A 23,201-nucleotide genomic window follows, 5' to 3' on the forward strand; every position below is an offset into this window, starting at 1 on the left:
GGAAAAATGTGATTCTAACCAAATCAAAATATCAACTGTATTCAAGTTCCATTTAAGATAAAAGCTCATCTCAATTCATACATGTCATTTCACCTAGTTCATTGAGCTCCAAAGGAACTAAACTAGCTCTGGAAAAATAGTTATTACTGCTGCCATCCTAATTAGAAAACAGCAATTTTACGAAGAAACTGCTACCCAAAAACTGCTACAGAAAAGTCACTTTGCTGGGCATAGTGGTTCACAACTGTGATCCTAACATTTTGGGAGGCTGAGGCAAGAGGATTGCTTGAGCTTGGAAGTTTGAGACCAGCCTGGGCAACATAGTGAGACCTCATTTCTACAAAAGAAAGCCAGGCGTGGTGGCACACACCTGTAGTTCCAGCTACTCAGGTGGCTGACATGGGAAGATTGCTTAAGCCTAGCAGGTTAAGGCTGCAGTGAACCATGATCCTGCCACCACACTCAAGCCTGGGTGACAGAGTAAGACCTTGTCTCAAAAAAAAAGAAAAAGAAAAGTCACTTCGAGAAAGTGAAGCAAGATTATCATTCTTTTCTGGGCCTTATCTGGCCCACCCCACTCTGAGTCAATTATTATCAGATATAGGCAAAAGACACGGATGTTTTTATAAAAATTCAATAAATAGACATAATACTATTAAACATCCTGAGTTTAAAATCCCAACATAGCTGATGGAGTACTGTAATGTAAACCAAAAACAAAATTCAAAGGCCCCCCAACCATCCGAATGGACCCCTCCTCTTGGCCCAGGGCATTCCGAAGTTAACCTAAAAAGCTAGGCCATGATGAGATGGGGGAGCCAGACCTGCCTCATTGTACCCTTCTCCCTGTTGGAATTCAGGCACAGCTGACCAGCTTTAACATCAACACAGAGACCTTAACACTGGCAGAACAGATTCTTTATGTCTCCTTTTTTTTTTTTTTTTTTTTTTCAGACGAAGTCTTGCTCTGTTGCCCAGGCTGGAGTGCAATGGCACGATCTCGACTCACTGCAACCTCTGCCTCCCAGGTTCAAGCGATTCTCCTGTCTCAGCCTCCCTAGTACCTGGGACTACAGATGTGCACCACTATGCCCAGCTTATTTTTGTATTTTTAGTAGAGACGGGGTTTTGCTATGTTGGCCAGGATGGTCTCGAACTCCTGACCTCGGGTAATCCACCTGTCTCAGCCTCCCAAAGTGCTGGGATTACAGCTGTGAGTCACTGCTCCCGGTGACTCTTTATGTCTAATAAGAAACATTTACAAGCTATTCTCTCTGAAGCCTGCTACCTGGAAGCTTCATCTACATGATAAAACCTTGGTCTTCACAACCACTTATGGTAACCCAGACATTCCTTTCTATTGATTCCAGGTCTTTAGATAATAACTCTTTCAACCAATTGCCAATCAGAAAATCTTTGAATCTACCTGTGACCTGGAAGCCCCATACCCGCCTTGCTTCCAGTTGTCCAGACCCAACCAATGTACTTTTTTTTTTTTTTTTGAGATGGAGTCTTGCTCTGTTGCCCAGGCTGGAAAGCAGTGGTGCGATCTCAGCTCACTGCAACCTCTGCCTCCTGAGTTCAAGCAATTCTCCCTGTCTCAGTCTCCCGAGTAGTTGGGATTACAGGCACCCGCCACCACACCCGGCTAATTTTTGTATTTTTAGTAGAGACAGGGTTTCACCATGCTGGCCAGGCTGGTCTCAAACTCCTGACCTCAGGTGATCTACATGCCTCAGCCTCCCAAAGTGTTCCAAAGTATTGGGATTATAGGTGTGAGCCACCACATCCAGCCCCAATGTACATCTTATATGTATTGATTGATGTCTTATGTCTTCCTGAAATGTATAAAACCAAGCTGTAGCCCAGTCACCTTGGGCACATGTTCTCAAGGTCTCCTGGGACTGTGTCATGGGCCGTTGGTCACTAGTTTGGCTCAGAATAAATCTCTTCACATATTTTACAGAGTTTGACTTTGACTATTTATCAGCAGTATCTTTCTTACTCTTATTTGCCTCAAACAAAAGTGTACGCATCTTTAGCCTTTAAAGGTCATACCTTCTGCTGTGTTCTCACAGGATGAGTCTTCCTTCAAAGCCTTCCTCTCGCATCCAAACTCTTATCCAAGTTTTAGATAGAGTCTTTTCTGCTTATCATGCCTTATTTGGGAAACCTTGGTATTTGTGCCTTTTATGTGTAATATTGCCAACTGCGCCTTGCTCTCAAATTGCCAAATATTTCCACAATGAAACCACCCAATGGGTTCTTCTTGCCTGCTACCCAGATAGAGCCAATCTATCAAGGCAGGGGAATTGCAATAGTGAAAAGTTTTACACACATAGAGCAAGCTAAACAGCAGACTGTAGTTTTATTATTACTCAAATCAACCTCCCCAAAAATTCAGAGGCTAGGGATTTTCAAGGATACTTTGGGGGAAGAGAGTGGGAGTTGCTGCCGACTGGTTGGGGTGCAATCATAGGGGTGTGGCAAATGGTCCTCCTGTGTTCTGAGTCCTTCTGGGTGGGGCCACAGAAGTGGTAGTTGGATCGAGGTGGAGCTATGATACACCTGGACCCATCAGTCTTCAGACATGCCCAAAAAATACAGAAAAAAGCCTGAAAAGATGTCTCAAAAGTCCAATCTTAGGTTCTACAAGAGTGATGCTATCTGCAGGAGTAATTAGGTAAGCTGTGACCTCTGGAATACTGGCTAGCACTCCTTGATGTCTACACTTTAGCAGAATTCAGGCTCCTCTCATTCTCCTAGCCTGATGTTCTCTCAATAGCTTTACAAAGGTGATTGAGTTTGGGGGAAGGGCCATTATCATTTAAACTATAAATGTCTCCCAAAGTTAGCTTGGCCCAAGCCCAGGTATAATTAAGGGCAGTTTGAAAGCTAAAGGCGAGACAGGGTTTGATTAGGTCAGATCTCTTTTGCTGTAATTTTCTCACTGTTATAATTTTTGCATAGGTGATTTCAACAATAAAGTTCCAGTAGGCAGACTGTGATACCTCATTTTTTATGCTACTAAAGCTCTTTGTGTGTATTCAAATTAGAGTATTGTAAGTTAATTATAATTTATACTGGTCAAAACCCCATTTTCATCTCCAAATCATCCCCAAATTTCCCAGAGTAATAATAATATTTAACATCTATTGAGTGACATTTTATACTAGTCATAGTGTTACAGGAAAGAGGTCCAGATCCAGACCTCAAGAGAGGGTTCTTGGATCTCATGAAAGAAAGAATTCAGAGCCGCGCGTGGTGGCTCATGCCTGTAATCCCAGCACTTTGGGAGGCTGAGGCAGGTGGATCACCTGAGGTCGGGAGTTCGAGACCAGCCTGACCAACATGGAGAAACCCCGTCTCTACTAAAAATACAAAATTATCTGGAGTTGGTGGTGCATGCCTGTAGTCCCAGCTACTGGGGAGGCTGAGGCAGGAGAATCACTTGAACCTGGGAGGTGGAGGTTGCAGTGAGCCAAGATCATGCCATTGCACTCCAGCCCGGGCAACAAGAGCAAAACTCGGTTTCAAAAAAAAAAAAAAAAAAATCAGGGCGAGTCCATAAAGTGAAAGCAAGTTTATTAGGAAAGTAAAGGAATAAAGAATAAAGAATGGCTACTCCATAGACATCTCTTAGAATGTCTTAAAAGTCTGGGAATACAGCCCAGTAGGTCTGAGCCTTATTTTACCCAGCTCCTATTTAAGATGGAGTTGCCCTGGTTCAAACGCGTCTGACAACAGTTCTGTTAGTCCAAACTGCACCATTTTGTAAGCTCCTCACTATTTTGCAGACCTTGGTCAAAGTGAAACATTTCACAGGGTTTCAGGGCTGTAAGAAACATCCTGTCTAACCACTCGACCACAAGGTGGACAAAGGCCCAAATAAAGAAACATCCCTATCATATGTTGCTGGGCAAAGTTCCAAGGAACACCACGATGACATCTGCCAGAACAAGGGCCAGAACTGCCTCATCACAGGAACATCTTATCAATATCCTGCCAGGCAGCAAGCCATCCTGCCCGGCAGCAAGCCATCCTGCCCAGACCACTCCCACCCATACCTATAAGTACCCCCAGCCTGTAAGCAGTGGTGGGCTCTGGCATTAGGCTGGTCCCCCACTTCTGTAGGTTTTATGCTGGACATGAAGCCTGCATTTACTGTCGAGCCACCCTCTTTCTGTGTGTGTTTGTGTGTGTGTGTCTTTCTCTAACCCTCGCGTTCCCTTCAAAACCTAACAAGTTCTAGAGACTTTTCACATATTAACATATGTATAATCCTCCCAACAACCCTACAATATAAATACTACTATTCCTACTTTGCAGATAAGAAAACTGTGGCACAGAAAGGCCAGCTAACTGACCCAAGATCCCACAATTACTAAGTGGCAAAGTTGGGATTCAAACCAAGACTGACACAGGAGCCCACATTCCTAAATTTTTAGCAACAGAAAAATAACCTTTATAATACCCAGTCCTACCTCAGAGGCGTTTGAGCCAGAGTGCCTCCATCTTGAATAGGGGCTGGGTAAAATAAGGCGGAGACTTACTTGGCTGCATTCCCAGGAGGTTGGGCATTATTATTATTACTATTATTATTATTATTATTATTATTATTATTATTGAGACGGAGTTTCACTCTTGTTGCCCAGTCTGGAGTGCAATGGTGCGATCTCAGTTCACTGCAACCTCCACCTCCCGGGTTCAAGCGATTCTCCTCCTCAGCCTTCCGAGTAGCTGGGAGTACAGGCATGCACCACCACATCTGGCTAATTTTGTATTTTTAGTAGAGACAGGGTTTCACCATGTTGGTCAGGTTGGTCTCAAGCTCCTGAGCACAGGCGATCCACCTGCCTCAGCCTCCCAAGTGCTGGGATTACAGGCATGAGCCACTGCGCCCTCTGCCTATGGAGTACCTGTACTTTTATTCCTTTACTTTCTTTTTTTTTTTTTTTTTTTTGAGACAGAGTCTCGCTCTGTCGCCCAGGCTGGAGTGCAGTGGCCAGATCTCAGCTCACTGCGAGCTCTGCCTCCTGGGTTTATGCCATTCTCCTGCCTCAGCCTCCCGAGTAGCTGGGACTACAGGCGCCCGCCACCTCGCCCGGCTGGTTTTTTTTTGTATTTTTTAGTAGAGACGGGGTTTCACCGTGTTAGCCAGGATAGTCTCGATCTCTTGACCTCGTGATCCGCCCGTCTCGGCCTCCCAAAGTGCTGGGATTACAGGCTTGAGCCACCGCGCCCGGCCTATTCCTTTACTTTCTTGATAAACTTGCTTTCACTTTACTGTATGGACTTGCCCCGAATTCTTTCTTGCACGAGATCCAAGCTCTCTTGGGGTCTGGATGGGGACCCCTTTTCAGGTAACACTACCTGACCTGTTTTTACAGATGTGCCCGAATTACACAGTTTCACAGGCAGAGTTTAAAGAAAATCAATTCTAAAAAAGAAGACAAAACAGTTTGCAGCAACACTTAACAAAATCCTCTTCCTTCTCCTATGTTCTGTCCTTACACACTTGGATTTCAGGGACTCCAACAACGACAGTTACCAGTACTCCAGGCCCCACACAAAAAGCCACAAAAGCAGTCACCTTCCTCAGTTATTTTATTTGATAGATGACCCCAGGCTCCCTGTGGCAAAGAAGAATCCTTTCTTTTTCTTTCTTCCCCCCGCCCCCCGCCCGCCCCCGAGACTTTCTTGCTCTGTTGCCCAGGCTGGAGTGCAGTAGCATGATCATGCCTTATTGCAACCTTGACCTCCCACGATCCTCCTGCCTCTCCCTCCTGAGTGGCTGGGACCATAGGTACATGCCACGCCTGGCTAACTGTTCTTTGTATTTTTTGTAGAGACAGGGTTTTGCCATGTTGCCCAGGATAAGAATGTTTCTTTAGAAATCTGGAAATTGCCTTTACGTTCCCTTAGGAGTAGGAGAGAAGGCCCTGAAGATTCGCACATAGAAAATTGCCCTGGGATAGTTTGCTGAGGAGGCAAATTTTGGTCAATACTAGTTTCTTCTCTTCAAAGTCCATCAAAGGCATTGTTCAAAAGAAATGGCTGTACCGCTATTTGTAATCGATTCTCTACAGCTTCAAAAATAGTTATCTCAAGCCGGGCGCGGTGGCTCACGCCTGTAATCCCAGCACTTTGGGAGGCCGAGGCGGGCGGATCACAAGGTCAGGAGATCGAGACCACGGTGAAACCCCGTCTCTACTAAAAATAGAAAAAACTAGCCGGGCGAGGTGGCCGGTGCCTGTAGTCCCAGCTACTCGGGAGGCTGAGGCAGGAGAACGGCGTGAACCCGGGAGGCGGAGCTTGCAGTGAGCCGAGATCGCGCCACTGCACTCCAGCCTGGGCGACAGAGCGAGACTCCGTCTCAAAAAAAAAAAAAGAAAAAGAAAAAAAAAAAAAAATAGTTATCTCTGGTTGGGGGAAGGGCACCTGAACTTTTAAGACTTGAGGCCTTCTTATCACAAAAATGATCCATACTCACAAAAACCTAAGAGGCAGAGGGTATGTTAACCTGGATTAAGAATCCCTAGGCCGAGTGCGGTGGCTCACGCCTGCAATCTCAGCACTTTGGGAGGCCGAGGTGGGTGGATCACCTGGGGTCAGGAGTTCGAGACCAACCTGACCAACATGGAGTAACCCCGTCTCTACTAAAAATGCAAAATTAGCCAGGCGTGGTGGCACAAGCCTTTTATCCCAGCTACTTGGGAGGCTGAGGCAGGAGAATCGCTTGAACCTGGGAGGCGGAGGTTGCAGTAAGCCGAGATCGCGCAATTGCACTCTAGACTGGGCAACAGGAGCGAAATTCCATCTAAAAAAAAAAAAAAAGAATCCCTAACGCAGAGGAAAAGATTGGTGAGCTTTGTTTAATCACACTGGCTGTACATTTTCGACGCCCCCTCCCTCTGCTCTGCAGGAATCCGCTGTACTTCTGACGGCCCATAGGTGGCACTGCAGGGACAGGAAAGTGCACCGGGAGCGCCAACCGGAGAGGCTGATAGGAGGCGGGGCTTCAATGCGCCACAACATGGCGGGAGGAGCCTAAGAAGCGGCGAGGAAAGGCAAGTGTTCCGCTTGCGCAGACGCAAGGCTGGGCACTCCCCTGGGAGTGAGGGTTGCTGGGCTTGATGACGTGGCTTGGCAACGTCCCTACTGGCGCTGCCTCCCGGGAACCTGGCGCCGCCGGAACTGCCCGCGGCCTAGTCCCGACGCGCGTGTGCTAGTGGGCCGGAGCCGGGGACAGCAGCAGCGGCAGCGGCAGCGGCGGCCCGGCCTGCGGGAACCCGACGGGGCAGCTGCCATGGGGGAGTGACGCGCCTGTGCCCGCTGTTCCGCGACAGCGGCGAGACATGAGGAGACCCCGCGGCAGGGGCAGCGGCGGCGGCTCGTGAGCCCCGGAATGGAGGAGAAATACGGCGGGGACGTGCTGGCCGGCCCCGGCGGCGGCGGCGGCGGCCTCGGGCCGGTGGACGTACCCAGCGCTCGGTAAGGGACCTATCCGAAAGGCAGCGACCGGCCGGGCCGCTCAGGATACACCTTCCCAGGCCTCCGTCCGGTCCCCGCTGACAGCCCGGGACGTCCCGGGGTCGGCGCGCCCTCTCCCTCTGCCTCTCTCCCTGCGCGCAGGCTGCCTCCGGGCTCCCCGGGCCCTTTGGGTGCTCGCTGCAGAATGAAGGCGCTAAAGCCAGAAAGCTTCTGCTTGAATTTCTGGGTTACAAGGCAGTCAGTCAATCTTAGAACTGCCCGCCAGTTCAAGTGAGAGGTTTTTCTGATCTGTGAGAAGCCTTTCTCTTGGCTGTTTCTCCCTGAAATAGTCTGGTGACTACTTAACCTCTCTGACGTTGCCCTGCATAAGTTAGGGGAAGGTGTCGCCATCATCTCTCGTCAGGCAACGAAACCAAAGTACTTACGTGAACTTGGATGTTCAGATTAACCGAGCACATCGAGGGTCCAGCCCTATTTTCTTTTTTTATTTTATTCTTAAGTAAGAAATGTGTCTTCGTTGTCAAAAAAAAATCTAAACAGCACAGCAATTCATAGAGTAAAAAGTGAAAATTACCACTTCCTCTCTCCAATTCTCCCACCAACCCCAAAAGTAAGGGACCAACAGGTGCAGCGACCACTTTCGAGTATGTCCTTCCTAAATTCTGAGATAGTGTCAAAGATGTACAAAATATAGCCCTGCAATTTGGCTGGAACTGTGTTCATTGCCTCCAATTTTAACGAGTTCTTCTCATTCTGGAATAAATATTTTCTTTGATATTTAAAGAAAGTGATAAATGTGATAAATTCTTTAGAACTGTAGTAATAACATTATAAAGTAACCTTTTTTTTTTTTTTTTTTTTTTTTTTTGAGACGGAGTTTCACTCTTGTTGCCCAGGCTGGAGTCCACTCACCGCAACCTCCGCCTCCCGGGTTCAAGCGATTCTCCTGCCGCAGCCTCCCGAGGACGTGGGATTACAGACATAGGCCACCACGCCTGGCTAATGTTTTGTATTTTTAGTAGAGACGAGGTTTCTCCATGTTGGTGTGACTGGTCTACCTCAAGTGATCCGCCTGCCTCGGCCTCCCAAAGTGCTGGGATTACAGGCATGAGCCGCCGAGCCGGCCCAACATAAGCATTTTTTATAAAAAGGAAAGAACACCACATAGGACAGAACTTAAAGCAACTGCATTTTTGTAGCATACATTTAATTTTCTAATCTATTTTGAGCATCTCATTTTGTAAATAACAGCATATCAGATGTTAATTATTGAGACATGACAACTAAATGCAGTAGGCAATTCTGGTCTGATTTGGTAGGGGGGAAAAGTGCTTTGAAGGACGTTACTGGGTCAATTGACAAAATTGTACTATGGACAGTAGATTAGATAAAAGTATCATATCAGGCCAGGCGCAGGGGCTCACGCCTGTAATCCCAGCACCTTGGAAGGCCGAGGCAGGCGGATCACCTGAGGTCGGGGGTTCGAGACCAGCCTGGCCAACATGGCGAAACCCCGTCTCTACTAAAAATAGCAAAAAAAAAATTAGTTGGACGTGGTGCATGCCTGTAATCCCAGCTACTCAGGAAGCTGAGGCAGGAGAATGGCTTGAACCCAGGAGGCAGAGGTTGTGGTGAGCCGAGATCGCATCACTGCACTCCAGCCTGGGTGACAGAGCGAGACTCCATCTCAAAAAAAAAAAAAAAAAAGCATATCACTTAAATTTCCTGAAGTAAACAACTCTGCTGGTTTTATAAGAGAATGTCCATGTTCTTGGGAAAAACAAGTATTTAAGCATAAAGAAGCATGAAGTATGTAACTTACTCTCAAATAGTCCAGGGGAAAAACCTGTGTGTGTGCATTTAGAGAAAGAATAATAAATCACATGGGATGATACATTAACAATTACGGAGTCCAGGTAAAGGATATACTATTGTAACTTTTACGTAAACTGGAAATTATTTTTAAATGAGTAGTTTAAAAGTGTTATTTATTCAAGAGTGTAAAGAGCGTAATGTCTCAGGTAGGGAAATGTGGTAAACAATCCTTTGCTATTTTATTTGTACTATTTACTTAGCAGAGTTGCCCTTCTATTGTAGTTTATTGCAGAATCAAATTCAACTCAGAACTGGTTGAATTTTGATGAATTCCAGGTTGCAAGAGTTTTACTTTATTTTAGGTTGCAAGAGTAAAGGAAGGATGAGGTCCTGGATGGAAAATGTGGAGATTAAAAAGGAGTTTCCCCTCTTAACTCTGCCTCCCATTCTCTCATTTAACTCCAATATCCCAAAAGCCAGGCTTCAACCTTCCGGAAGGACCCTTCTGGAAAACTTACCAAATCTCCAGCAGTTGTCTAGGTATAAAGTAAATGTAGGCTGAAGCAGGAGGATCAGTTGAGCCCTAGAGTTTGAGACCAGCCCTAGTAACATAGTGAGACCCCCATCTCTACAAAATATAAAAATTAGCCAAGCACATTGGCAGTGCATGTAGTTCCAGCTACTTGAGAGGCTAAGGCAGAAGGATCACTTGAGCCCAGGAAGTCAAGGCTGCAGTGAGCTATGATCCCATTACTGCACTGGAGCCTGGGTGACAGTGCAAAACCCTGCCCCACCTTCCCCCCAAAAAAAACTCCAAAAAAAAAACGCCACAACAAACCAACAACAACAACAAAATAAAGCAAATGTATATGTACTAGAAAAAAATAGAACACAAAAAACACCCTTAGAGATTTTAGTGGTTTCTTCCCTTCCTTTCTTCCCTTTTTCTTTCCTTCCTTTCTTCCCTTTTTCTTTCCTTCCCTTCCTTCATTCCTTCCTTTCTTCCTCTTCCCTTTCTTTCTGACAAGGTCAGTTCCTCTGTTGCCCAGGATGGAGTGCAGTAAAATAATCATGACTCACTGCAATCTCAAACTCCTGGGCTTAAGCAATCCTTCCATCTCAGCCTTCCCAGTATGTGAGATTGCAGGTGTGCACCATCATGCCCAGTTCATTCTTTAATTTTTAGTAGAGATGAGGTCTTGCTATTTTGCCCAGGTTGGTCTCGAGCTCCTAGGCTCAAGCAATCCTCCCACCTCAGCCTCCCAAAGTGCTGGAATTACAGGCGTGAGCTACCATACCTGGCCTGGATTCTTTGATTTTTAAAGTTCCAGTTAATGAACTATTGGGCTAAAGATGAAAAACCAGGCTAAGTAACCTATATTGATAAGCAAAATTATTAATAAGGAGACATTCCTAGTTCATGTTATGAGGGAAAAACAATGGCATTGATTTATCAGGAAGTGAAGATGGGAGAGGAGAGGAAAGGGAGGCTAATTTTTAAAAACTTTTTGGAGAGACGGGGTCTTGCTATATTGCCCAGGTTGGTCTTGAACTCCTGGACTCAAGTGATCCTTCTGCCTAGGCTTCCCAGGCATGAGCCACCATGCCTGGCCCATCCTCCCCACCCCCCAATTTATAAACCATCATTTCCCATTAACTAGTCTTGTCAAAAGTTATCAGTGGACTTTTCTGTGAAGGTTTAGAAAATTCCCTGGTTCTGGCCGGGTGCGGTGGCTCAAGCCTGTAATCCCAGCACTTTGGGAGGCCGAGACGGGCGGATCACTAGGTCAGGAGATGGAGACCATCCTGGCGAACATGGTGAAACCCCGTCTCTACTAAAAAATGCAAAAAAACTAGCCGGGCAAGGTGGCGGGCACCTGTAGTCCCAGCTACTCGGGAGGCTGAGGCAGGAGAACGGCGTAAACCCGGGAGGCGGAGCTCACAGTGAGCTGAGATCCACTGCACTCCAGCCTGGGCTACAGAGCCAGACTCCATCTCAAAAAAAAAAAAAAAGAAAAGAAAAGAAAGAAAATTCCCTGGTTCTAAACGTGGTGGGCTCACGCCTGTAATCCTAGCACTTTGGGAGGCCAAGGCAGGTGGATCACCTGAGGTCAGAAGTACGAGACCAGCCTGGCCAACCAACATGGCAAAAACCTGTCTCTACTAAAAAATACAAAAATTAGGCCGGGCGCGGTGGCTCAAGCCTGTAATCCCAGCACTTTGGGAGGCCGAGACGGGCGGATCACGAGGTCAGGAGATCGAGGCCATCCTGGCTAACACAGTGAAACCCCGTCTCTACTAAGAAATACAAAAAACTAGCCGGGCGAGGTGGCGGGCGCCTGTAGTCCCAGCTACTCGGGAGGCTGAGGCCGGAGAATGGCGTAAACCCGGGAGGCGGAGCTTGCAGTGAGCTGAGATCCGGCCACTGCATTCCAGCCTGGGCTACAGAGCGAGACTCCGTCTCAAATAAATAAAAAAAAAAAAAAAAAAAAATTAGCCTGACATAGTGGCAGGCACCTGTAATCCCAGCTGCTCAGGAGGCTGAGGCAGGAGAATCACTTGAACCCAGCGGCAGAAGTTGCAGTGAGCTGAGATCGAAGATAATTCCCTGGTTTTCTAAACCTGAAATTACTGAAGTTTGGATTTAGGTTCAAACCTGCCTCTTGGGCTTTGCCTACTGCAGTAGCTCAACAGTTCTCTGGCTAAAAAATAAAAAATCAGTGTGTAATTCAAGTTCAATTCATTCAATAAATACTCAAGTATCTACTATGTAGAAGGCACTATATATGGGGTTTTAAACAACTCAGACTACCAGCTCATTTATTACTTGTGTAACCTTGGGCAACTTACTTTTCTACAATTCAGTTTTGTGAAACAGGGATACCACTTCTTGGTTTGTAGGACTGTTGTAAGAATTAAATGAAATGATGTATTCAAAGCACTTGGAACATAGCAGGTGCCCAACAAATGTTAGCTGTGACCCTGTGCCCTTCCCCACAAAGAGGACTTAAAGCAAAATAAACCTTTGTTTAAAATAATACATATTTGTAAATTTGGGCATAAAAATACCCACAATTAAAGGACTTGTCAACTAGTTTTTGTTGCAGATTATAACCAGTATTTGATTTTTGGTCTATATAAAGTAAAACTCTTGCAACCTGGAATCCATCAAAATTCAACCAGTCCTGAGTTGAATTTGATTGATTCTGCAATAAACTATAATAGAAAGGTAACTCTGCTAAGTAAATAGTACAAATAAAATAGCAAAGGATTGTTTACCACATTTCCCTACCTGAGACAATACACCCTTGAATAAGTAACACTTTTAAACTACTCATTTAAAAATAATTTCCAGTTTATGTAAAAGTCACAAGAGTAGTATATTCTTTGCCTGGACTCTGTAATTGTTAATGTATCGTCCCGTGTGATTTATTCTCTCTCTCTCTCTCTCTCTAAATGCACACACACAGGTATTTTTTTTCCCCTGGACTATTTGAAAGTAAGTTACATACTTCATGCTTCTTTATCCTTAAATATTTGTTTTTCTTAAAAACATGGACATTCTCTTATAAAGCCAGCAGAGTTGTCTACTTCAGGAAATTTAAGTGACCTTGCCAGAGGCTATGACTCGTGACTCCTAATAGTGGTTGAGGAGAGAGAGTTGCCTGCCGGCTGGGCAGGAACCTGGGAATCTGATTACTTGGAAGACTTCCTAGAGATCCTCTTCTTTTCAGCTTCTCATTCCCCTCCTGAGGTGTTTCCAATTCCTGAGGCTTTTTAGGACTCTAGGTCCAGTCAATTGACCTTTCAACCACAACTCTCACTGTAGTCACTTAACAAGGCAGAAGAGGCGCGAACCAAAGGCATTTACCATTCTTCCGTTTCTTCCTTTATTGTGGTCTTTTCATTTCATAACAGAATTTAGTTTTTATTTAGTTCTCCTTATTTGTTTGGAGGAGTTATTAAGTTAGAAAGCAGATAACAAAATAGTCCAGCAACTTGATCAAGAAAATTTTCATTTTTTGTTGGGCATTTTTTGTTAAAGTAGACTGTAGCTGTACATAATCATTCATATACATTGAAAAGAAACCCAAAATGTTGTGGTTGGTTGGTTTTTGTTTTGAGACAGAGTCTCACTCTGTTATCTAGGCTGAAGTGCAGTGGTGCAGTTTTGACTCACTGCAACCTCTGCCTCCCGGGTTCAAGCGATTCTCTTGCCTCAGCCTCCCAAATGGCTGGGATTACAGGCACCTGCCACCACGCCCAGCTAATTTTTGTATTTTAGTAGAGGTGAGTTTTCACCATGTTGGCCAGGCTGGTCTTGAGTTCCAGACTTCACATGATCCACTCACTTAGGCCTCCCAAAGTGCTGGGATTACAGGCATGAGCACCCAGCCTGTTTGTTTGTACTTTGAGACAGGGTCTCACTCTGTTGCCCAGGCTGGAGTGCAGTGACACTATCACAGCTCACTGCAACCTCAGCCTTCCAGGCTCAGGTGATCCTCCCGAGGAGCTGAGACTGCTGCCACGCGCCATAATGCCTGGCTAATTCTTAGTATTTTTTGTAGAGATAGGCTTTTGCCATGTTGCCCAGGCTGGTCTTAAGCTACTGCACCTGGCCTCAAAATGTTAACAGCAGGTTGGGCGCGGTGGCTCACACCTGTAATCCCAGCACTTTGGGAGACCAAAGCTGGAGGACTGCTTGACCCAAGAAGTTCGAGACCAGCCTGGGCAACACATTGAGACCCCGTCTCTATGATTTAAAAAAAAAAGTCAACAGTAATTATCATGTGGATGGTGAGTTGTTTGGGGACTTTGTTTTGTTTCATTTTTTGTTTATGTATATTTCTATGGTTTCTATAAGGACCTCTTGTTTAAAAAACCAGATTGATGAGTTCCTTGTAATTTCAATGATACTAAAAATTGTTTCTGCTTTTATTTTTCAGATTAACAAAATACATTGTGTTATTATGTTTCACTAAATTTTTGAAGGCTGTCGGACTTTTCGAATCATATGATCTCCTAAAAGCTGTTCACATTGTTCAATTCATTTTTATATTAAAACTTGGGTGAGTGTGTGGATTTTTTTTTTCTTGATTTTTTTTATTTCTTTGAAAATCCTGTTTTAACAGAGTATCTTTAAGAAACTTTACATGCAATATTTTGTTTGTTCCTCCTGACAAGTATTTGATAAATTTTTTTAACTGGGAGTATACTTAAGATTAGAGGTACAAAGAGACTGAAAAGAAAAGGGATTGTTGTGCTCTAATCACTTGCCTAAACACAGACTTTGATGAGATTTTTGCAAATTGATTTTAATATCTGGCTTAATAGAGGATAGCCAGATTCTCATAAGTGCCTCAGTATTGAACCTGTTGCAGTATTAGCAATTTTGCTCTACACTCCTCGAGAATAAGAGTGAAAGGGGCAGATAATGTCTTGGTATTTTTTTGAAAATCATTTTAACCTTGCTGACTTCCTGAAAGGGTCTCAGGGACACTAGGGATTCCTACACTATTTGACTGACACAACCTAATCTTCAAACAGGCACAGGGTGTTATCTGAGGCCTGTCTTGGAACAAATATTCCTTATTTTCTAAGTTAAACTATGGTTGGGCTGTGTTCACTACATAATCCTTTCTTAGTACAGTCCTCATACAGTATGTACATTAAATTATCCTACTTATAAGAAATGCTTTTTTTTTTTTTCTTTTTTGAGACACAGTCTCACTCTGTCACCAGGCTGGAGTGCAGTGGCGTGATCTTGGCTCACTGCAAGATCACTGCCTCCCGGGTTCAAGCAGTTCTCCTGCCTCAGCCTCCCGAGTCGCTGGAACTACAGGTGCCCACCACCATGCCCAACTAATTTTTGTATTTTTAACAGAGACAGGGTTTCACCATGTTGGCCAGGATGGTCTCAATCTCTTGACCTTGTGATCCGCCCGCCTCAGCCTCCCAAAGTGCTGGGATTACAGGCATGAGCCACCACGCCCAGCCTACATATAAGAAATTCTGAATAAAGATTTCTTGGATCTTGAGATTGATAGTGACCACCCTCTCTGTTAATAAAAACCAATTAAAGACTCTTGGGAGTCATCTGGGTGCAGTGGCTCACACCTGTAATCCCAGCACTTTGGGAGGCCGACGGGGGTTGATCACCTGAGGTCAGGAGTTGGAAACCAGCCTTGCCAACGTGGCAAAACCCCATCTCTACTAAAAATACAAAAATTAGCCAAGCATGGTGGCACATGCCTGTAGTCCCAGCTACTAGGGGGTCTGAGACAGGAGGATCGCTTGAACCTGGGAGGCGGAGGTTGCACAGTGAGCTGAGATTGTGCCATTGCACTCCAGCCAGGGCAATAGAGCAAGACTCCATTTAAAAAAAACACTCTTGGGAGTATAATTTTGGTAATTTGGGAAATAGATTATTGATTAAGAAATATTAAGCCACCGGTTATGTGCTTTTTTTATTTTTTATTTATTTATTTATTTTGAGACAGTCTGGCTCGGTTGCCCAGTATGGAGCGCAGTGGCTCAATCTCAACTCACTGCAGCCTCTGCCTCCTGGGTTCAAGCAATTCTGCCTCAGCCTCCTGAGTAGCTAGGATTACAGGTGTGTCCCACCATGGCTGGCTAATTTTTGTATTTTTTTTTTGTAGACACGGGGTTTTCCCATGTTGGCCAGGCTGGTCTCCAACTCCTGACCTCAGGTGATCTGCCCACCTCAGCCGCCCAAAGTGCTGGGGTTACAGGCTTGAGCCACCATGCCTGACCAAGTTGGGTGCATTTTTATACAACTGTTTTGGCAATGTGAAAGGTAGGGACGTATAATTAGTAATTTCTTCATTTTCATTATACTATTTCAAGATTTATTACTGAATTTTAGAGAAAATAGGAATTATTTTCTTTGGTATTTTAAGATATAAAAAAAATTTTGACTCCTTTACTTTTGTGGCTTGTTAGCTGGTTCTGAAGACAGAAAATAAGAGTTCTCGGCCAGGCGTGGTTGCTCATGCCTGTTTTCCCAGCAGTTTGGGAGGCCAAGGAAGGCAGATCAACCGAGGTCAGGAGTTCGAGACCAGCCTGGCCAACATGTTGAAACCCCGTCTCTACTAAAAATACAAAAAATTGGCTGGGCATGGTGGCGCGTGCCTGCAATCCCTGCTACTCAGGAGGCTGAGGCAGGAGAATTGCTTGAACCCAGGAGGTGGAGGTTGCAGTAAGCCAAGATCATGCCACTGCACTCCAGCCTGGCAACAAAGCAAGACTCTATCTCAAAAAAAAAAAAAAATTCTCTAAATGTTGAAAAGGAGTTTTACTAAAATGAGTATAATTCTCCAGTATGATTTATTCAGAGGATAACACTTCAAGTTCTGGCATATTTGTTTAAAATAAGTGTCTTAAAACTGTATCTTGTGTCTAATATTGATTAATATTAATATATTAATGTTTCAATATTTACAGGACTGCATTTTTTATGGTTTTGTTTCAAAAGCCATTTTCTTCTGGGAAAACTATTACCAAACACCAGGTAAGATCTTTGCAGAATCTTTTATTCCTAGCAGCTTCTCGTTTAGTGGGCCAGGATGCAGTGCTTATGTTTTGATAATGGGTACTTAATAATTTAAGATATGCCGCAGAACAATTTTAGAGTTAACTTGCTCTTGTCTTTTCTGAATGGAGACTTTAAACCATAAAGTACTCAGATCATGAAATGTTTTAAGAGGCTAAAAAAAATTATAAAGCATTCATGTAATTGTTTTCTTCAGTACACACTTCTTATTCTGAAAGATTTACAAATTGGACATGAAAGCATGCCCAAGAGCCTAGTACAAATGTCACTGGAAAGCTGACAAAGCATAGGGGTTAAGAGTGAGGTTTCTGGAGTCAAAGGCATGTTCTGTCTGTCCTCCTTACTGACCTTTACTTTGGGCAAGTTACTTGATTTCTCTCTACCTTAATATGCTCACCTGTAAAATGGAGATAATAGTAACTTCCTAATGGAACTGTGAGGAAAAAATGAATTAATACTTACGAAGTTTTTGGAATGATGCCTCATCATTGTGACAGTGTGACACCCTCATGATCATTGTCACTATTCTCTTTAGGCAGCTGTGGTTCAAACTAGAACTGTCCTACATTTTGCATAATCATCTCACATCATCACTCTTTGGGCAGCAGTTATACCATACTACATGTTTGCTTTATACCATGACTTACAAACCTGTGTCATAATTTTTTTATTAGAAAGACAAATTTAAGTACTTCTGTTTCAGAGACCAAGAACATTTTTTAAAATAGGATTAACAGTCTAAGCCCCATCTTAACTTTTTTCTCTCCTTTCAGATAATTGGATCACTAAAAATTCCTGGTAGAAAAGAATTTAAAGACAAAAAGTTAAATGATCCTAGGAAACTAGTGAGAAACTGAGAAATCATAAAATTGTACTCTGAAGAAAAAGATTTCAAAATCTACTAGCAGACAAGAATATAGACAATGGAAAACAGAATACTGTCTTTTTTTTTTTTTTTTTTTGGGAAAGAATCTTGCTCCATCGCCCAGGCTGCAGTGCGGTGGTGCAATCTTGGCTCACTGCAATCTCCACCTCCCAGGTTCAAGCGATTCTCCTGCCTCAGCCTCCTGAGTAGCTGGGATTACAGGCATCTGCCACCACACCCAGCTCATTTTTGTATTTTTAGTACAGATGGGGTTTCACTATATTGGCCAGCCTGGTCTTGAACTCCTGACCTCAGGTGATCCACCTGCCTCAGCCTCACAAAGTGCTAGGATACAGGCGTGAGTCACCGCACCCAGCCCAGAATACTGTCTTGGAAATCTAGACTTAGTCAAGGGATCTTATGTGTTCTACTTAATTTCAAAATACGTAATTATTTCACCTTTAAAATATTTGTTATTATTATCTTTCTGTATTTTATTTAAAATTGGAATATACAGCAAAATATATGTGACTGAAATTTTTAATTTTTTTGTTTCCATTTATAGTGGATCAAAATATTTAAACATGCAGTTGCTGGGTGTATTATTTCACTCTTGTGGTTTTTTGGCCTCACTCTTTGTGGACCACTAAGGTAAATAAAAATGCGTATTTTGAATGTGTGTTTGTATTTCTTCATTTTGAATATTGTTTTTGTTCCACTGTGTTTTATGTCAAATATTTATCTGTGCAAATGTGTCTGGCACTTTTATAGCATCAGAGAGAATTCAACAAATAGAAGAAACCTGTTGAGTTTCTGGACTAGTTCTTTGGTGAATACCATTAATAAATTTATTCATGATTTGTCATAGATAGTCTACTAGTTAGAATTCCAAGTTTCAGAAAATTTTTAGCGTATATGGCTTTTTAATCATTTATTCGTGATCCCTGTTAACAGCTTAGAAGCTATAATAAAAGGTCTGAAGTGGTAAATAAAATCAGCCAATAAGAAGAATAAAATCTCTAAAAGCACTCATTTTTTGCACAATTTTGCAAGTACTCTCATAAATAAACGTCTCAGAAGTAGTATATCAGTTATCAGATTAAATGCGTGGTGGATAAAGTAAACTACTCCCATTTCATATTTCCCTAGATCTATATAGATTAGTCTTTTTCTGCAAGTGGACTGGTTTAAGGAGGAAATGCTTAGCAACCACTTGATAGGAGTTGTATCATGCAGCTGTGTATGAGCATTCTTTTAACATTTCCCCATCTGTGAAGGATTTTACTTAGTGAATAAGTGTAAGAAAAAATGCCTTGCCATGAGAGTGAGAGGTAAGGAGTGAAATGAAGAATGTTCTTGGCCAGCACTGTGGCTCACGCCTATAACGCTAGCACTTTGGGAGGCCAAGGGGTGGATCATTTGAAGTTAGGAATTGGACACCACCTAGCCAGCATAACGAAAGCCCGCCTTTATTTAAAAATATACAAAAATTAGCCAGAAATCACTTGAACTCAGGAGGCAAAGGTTGCAGTAAGCCAAGATCACGCCACTGCACTGCAGCTTAGGCAACAGAGCGAGACTCCATCTCAAAAAAAAAAGAATGTCCTAAAGCAGGGATCCCCCACTCCCTGGCTACAGACCAGTAGGGCTTCGTAACCCAATAGGAACCAGGCCGCAGAGCAGGAAGTGAGCCATGGGGGAGCAAGCATTACTGCGTGAGCTCTGCCTCCTGTCAGATCAGCAGTGGCATTAGATTCTCATAGGAGCACAAACCCTATTGTGAACTGTGCATGGGAGGGATCTCTGTTGTATGCTCCTTATGAGAATCTAATGTCTGATGATCTGAGGTGGAACAGTTTCATCCTGAAACATCCCCCCACCACTGCTGTCTGGAAAAATTATCCTCCAGGAAACCAGACCCTGGTGCCAAAAAGATTTGGAGACCACTGTTCTAAAGGATCTCACTCAGAATAGTGGGGTAGACAGAGTGGAAAGTGAAAGGTGAGAAATTTGGAAATGCCTTGTGAAAAGTCCTTTCCCCCATCCTGGCTAACACAGTGAAACCCTGTCTCTACTAAAAATACAAAAAATTAGCCGGGCGTGGTGGCGGCGCCTGTAGTCCCAGCTACTCGGGAGGCTGAGGCAGGAGAATGGCGTAAACTCGGGAGGCGGAGCTTGCAGTGAGCCGAGATCGCGCCACTGCACTCCAGCCTGGGCGACAGAGCGAGACTCCGCCTCAAAAAAAAAAAAAAAGAAAAGTCCTTTCCCCTATCATGGCCAATAGAATAGCTTCTGGATTGGGATCCCTTTGACTCGTTTGCTATGTACTTTGTCAGATGCAGAGTAGGTATAATTGGAAATGTCATATCTCTAGCCGCAGCTGCAGCTTGGAGGGGTGAGAAAGCTAGCTGAATTTCCTAGCGTGAGAAGAGGTTTTTCACCTTATGCTTGAATATAATTGAATATGATTGAGTGCTGCTATTGCTTATCATCTGCAATATTTTAAATTTGTTATTCATGAAGTTATGTTTTGGTTCTTGTGTTACTATATTACTGTCCTTTTGTGTTACAATAAGGAGGGAAAGAGGAAGTACTTACATTTTTACTTGGCTCCCTATTTAGTCATCTAGCTCCTAACCTTATCACTACCAACACTGCCCTCTCATTCTCCTACTAAAACCATCATACAGTTTCTCAATTGCAAAATCTTTAATCCCAGCATATTGGGAGGCCGAAGTGGGCAGATTACTTGAGCCCAGAAGTTCAAGACCAGCCTGGACAACATGGCAAAATCCCATCTCTACAAAAAATACAAAAAATTAGCCAGGCATGGTGCTGCGTGCATGTAATCCCAGCTACCCAGAAGGCTGAGGTGGAAGAGATCACCTGACCTTGGGAGGTAGAAGCTTAACCTTAGCATACTTTACTCTTTTGGAAAAACAGCTTAAAACATAAACACATTGTACAACTGTACAAAAATATTTTCTTTCTTTACATCCTCATTCTATAACTTTTTTCTGATTTTAATTTTTTTCAACTTTTTTTGTTTTTTTGGAGACAGGATCTTGCTCTGTTGTTCAGGCTAGAATATATGGCACAATATTGGCTCACTGCAGCCTCCATCTCCTTGGCTCAAGGGATCCTCCCACCTCAACCTCAGCAGTAGCTGGGACTACAGGCACCTACCACCACACCTGGCTAACTTTTGTATCTTTTTTGATAGAGAGCAGGTTTCCCCAGGTTGCCTAGGCTGGTCTCAAACTCCTGGGCTCAAGGATCCACCCTTCTCGCTCTCCCAAAGTGCTGGGATTACAGGCATGAGCCACTGCTCCTGGCACTTTTTTGTTAAAAACTAAGACATGCACGCATTAGCCTATACCTACACAGGGTCAGGATTATCAATATTACTGTCTTCCACCTCCACATCTTGTCCCACTAGAAAGTTTTCAGGGTCAGTAACATGCAAAGAATTGTCATTTCCTATGATAACAATGCTTTATTCTGGGATACCTCCTGAAGGACCTGCCTGAAGCTATTTTACAGTTAACTCTTTTTTTTTTGAAACCACTATTTGAAGTCAAAGGATATAGTTACCTTTGTTTTTAACAAGCAAAAGTACATTCTAAAGTAATTAAAAGTATAGTATAATAAACACCTAAACCAGTAGCATAGTCATTTATTATCATTATACAGGCTTATGTTCTGTAAATAATTGTATGTACTGTATTATATGACTGGCAGTGCAGTAGGCTTGTTTACACCAGCATCACCAGAAACACGCGAGTAATGCATTAACGCTAGGTGATTGGAATTTTTCAGCTCAATTATAATCTTATGGGACCACCATCGTATATATGTGGTCTGTCATTGACCAAAATGATGTTATACAGCACATGGCTATACGTTGCCTGTAAATTTTTTTTTTCTTTTTTCTTTTCTTTTTTTTGAGATGAAGTCTTGCTCTGTCACCAGGCTGGAGTGCAGCGGCCCGATCTTGGCTTACTGCAACCTCCACCTCCCGAGTTCAAGTGATTCTCCTGCCTCAGCCTCCCGAGTAGCTGGGATTACAGGCGCATGCCACCATGCCCAGCTAATTTTTGTATATTTAGTAGAGACAGGGCTTCACCATGTTGGCCAGAGTGGTCTCGATCTCTTGACCTCGTGATCCGCCTGCCTTGGCCTCCCAAAGTGCTGGGATTATAGGTGTCAGCCACCGCACCCAGCCACATTGCCTGTATTTTTTGGCTTACTGCAGACAGTGCTGGTATGAGCAACCTTTTAAGTGTTACTTGATACATATCTATACAAGAATAAGAAATCTGTATGACGTAATTCTATGAGGGGTATGATTGGGTATTTGTAGCTTCAGTCTTTCTAAGGTAGATAATGCCAAACTATTTTCTAAAGCGGTTGTACCTATTTATTTTTCTTATGTTTTGTGAAATCAAGGGGGAAATGTTTTTCTTTCTCTAACTCTAGTTGAATTCATGCGTCTTGATAAAGATAAATTACATTTCATGAATGATAATGTTTTATTTTTGTAGGACTTTGCTGCTATTTGAACACAGTGATATTGTTGTCATTTCACTACTCAGTGTTTTGTTCACCAGTTCTGGAGGAGGACCAGCAAAGGTAGAATTTTCCGTTATCAGTTACTTGGAAATGGAAAGTATGTATGTCATATATTATCCAAAGGAATAAAATCTTATCTTTCACCATTTAAAAGAATGCAGGGAGGCTGAGCACGATGGCTCACGCCTGTAATCCCAACACTGTGGGAGGTTGAGGTGAGCGAATTACATGAGGTCAGGAGCTTGAAACTAGCCTAGCCAACATGGTGGAATCCCGTCTCTACTAAAAATGCAAAAATCAGCTGGGCATGATGACGGGCACCTATAATCCCAGCTACTCTGGAGGCTGAGGCACAAGAATTGTTTGAACCCGGGAGGTGGAGGTTACTGTGAGCTGAGATCACGCCACTGTGCTCCAACCTGGGCGATAGAGAGAGACTCAGCCTCAAAAAAAAAAAAAACGTGGCCGGGCGCAGTGGCTCAAGCCTGTAATCCCAGCACTTTGGGAGGCCGAGACGGGCGGATCACGAGGTCAGGAGATCGAGACCATCCTGGCGAACACGGTGAAACCCCGTCTCTACTAAAAAATACAAAAAAACTAGCCGGGCGAGGTGGCGGGCGCCTGTAGTCCCAGCTACTCGGGAGGCTGAGGCAGGAGAATGGCGTAAACCCGGGAGGCGGAGCTTGTAGTGAGCCGAGATCTGGCCACTGCACTCCAGCCTGGGCGACAGAGCGAGACTCCGTCTCAAAACAAAAACAAAAACAAAAACAAAACAAAACAAAACCAAAAAACAAAAACGGGCTTTTTCTGCTAGTTTTACATTTTCTTACAAATATTTTTTGGTTTTGAAGAATTCTGTAAGTTTACAAAAATAGATGTTTG

The 23,201-nt window shown here is 43.7% G+C and overlaps 1 protein-coding gene across 3 annotated transcripts in view; it reads left to right on the top strand.

The window, feature by feature from the left end:
* Nucleotides 1-6,791: 6,791 nt before the first annotated feature.
* The window catches only part of SLC30A5 (solute carrier family 30 member 5), a 36,927-nt gene continuing 20,517 nt past the window's right edge, over nt 6,792-23,201 (top strand). Inside the window, exons 1-5 of one of the 3 annotated variants that reach the window (XM_025388721.1) lie at nt 6,792-7,494; nt 14,256-14,378; nt 16,774-16,840; nt 18,313-18,398; nt 22,292-22,379. In XM_025388721.1, the coding sequence (XP_025244506.1) occupies nt 7,409-7,494; nt 14,256-14,378; nt 16,774-16,840; nt 18,313-18,398; nt 22,292-22,379 (450 nt within the window). In that variant the 5' untranslated portion in view covers nt 6,792-7,408. Of the gene's footprint in view, nt 7,495-14,255; nt 14,379-16,773; nt 16,841-17,655; nt 18,423-22,291; nt 22,380-23,201 lie in introns of those variants that run through there. The other 2 variants (XM_025388722.1, XM_025388723.1) reach the window with 2 other exon arrangements.

This window comes from Theropithecus gelada, chromosome 6 (assembly GCF_003255815.1).
Source record: "Theropithecus gelada isolate Dixy chromosome 6, Tgel_1.0, whole genome shotgun sequence".
In the NCBI taxonomy this organism is placed as follows: Eukaryota; Metazoa; Chordata; class Mammalia; order Primates; family Cercopithecidae; genus Theropithecus; species Theropithecus gelada.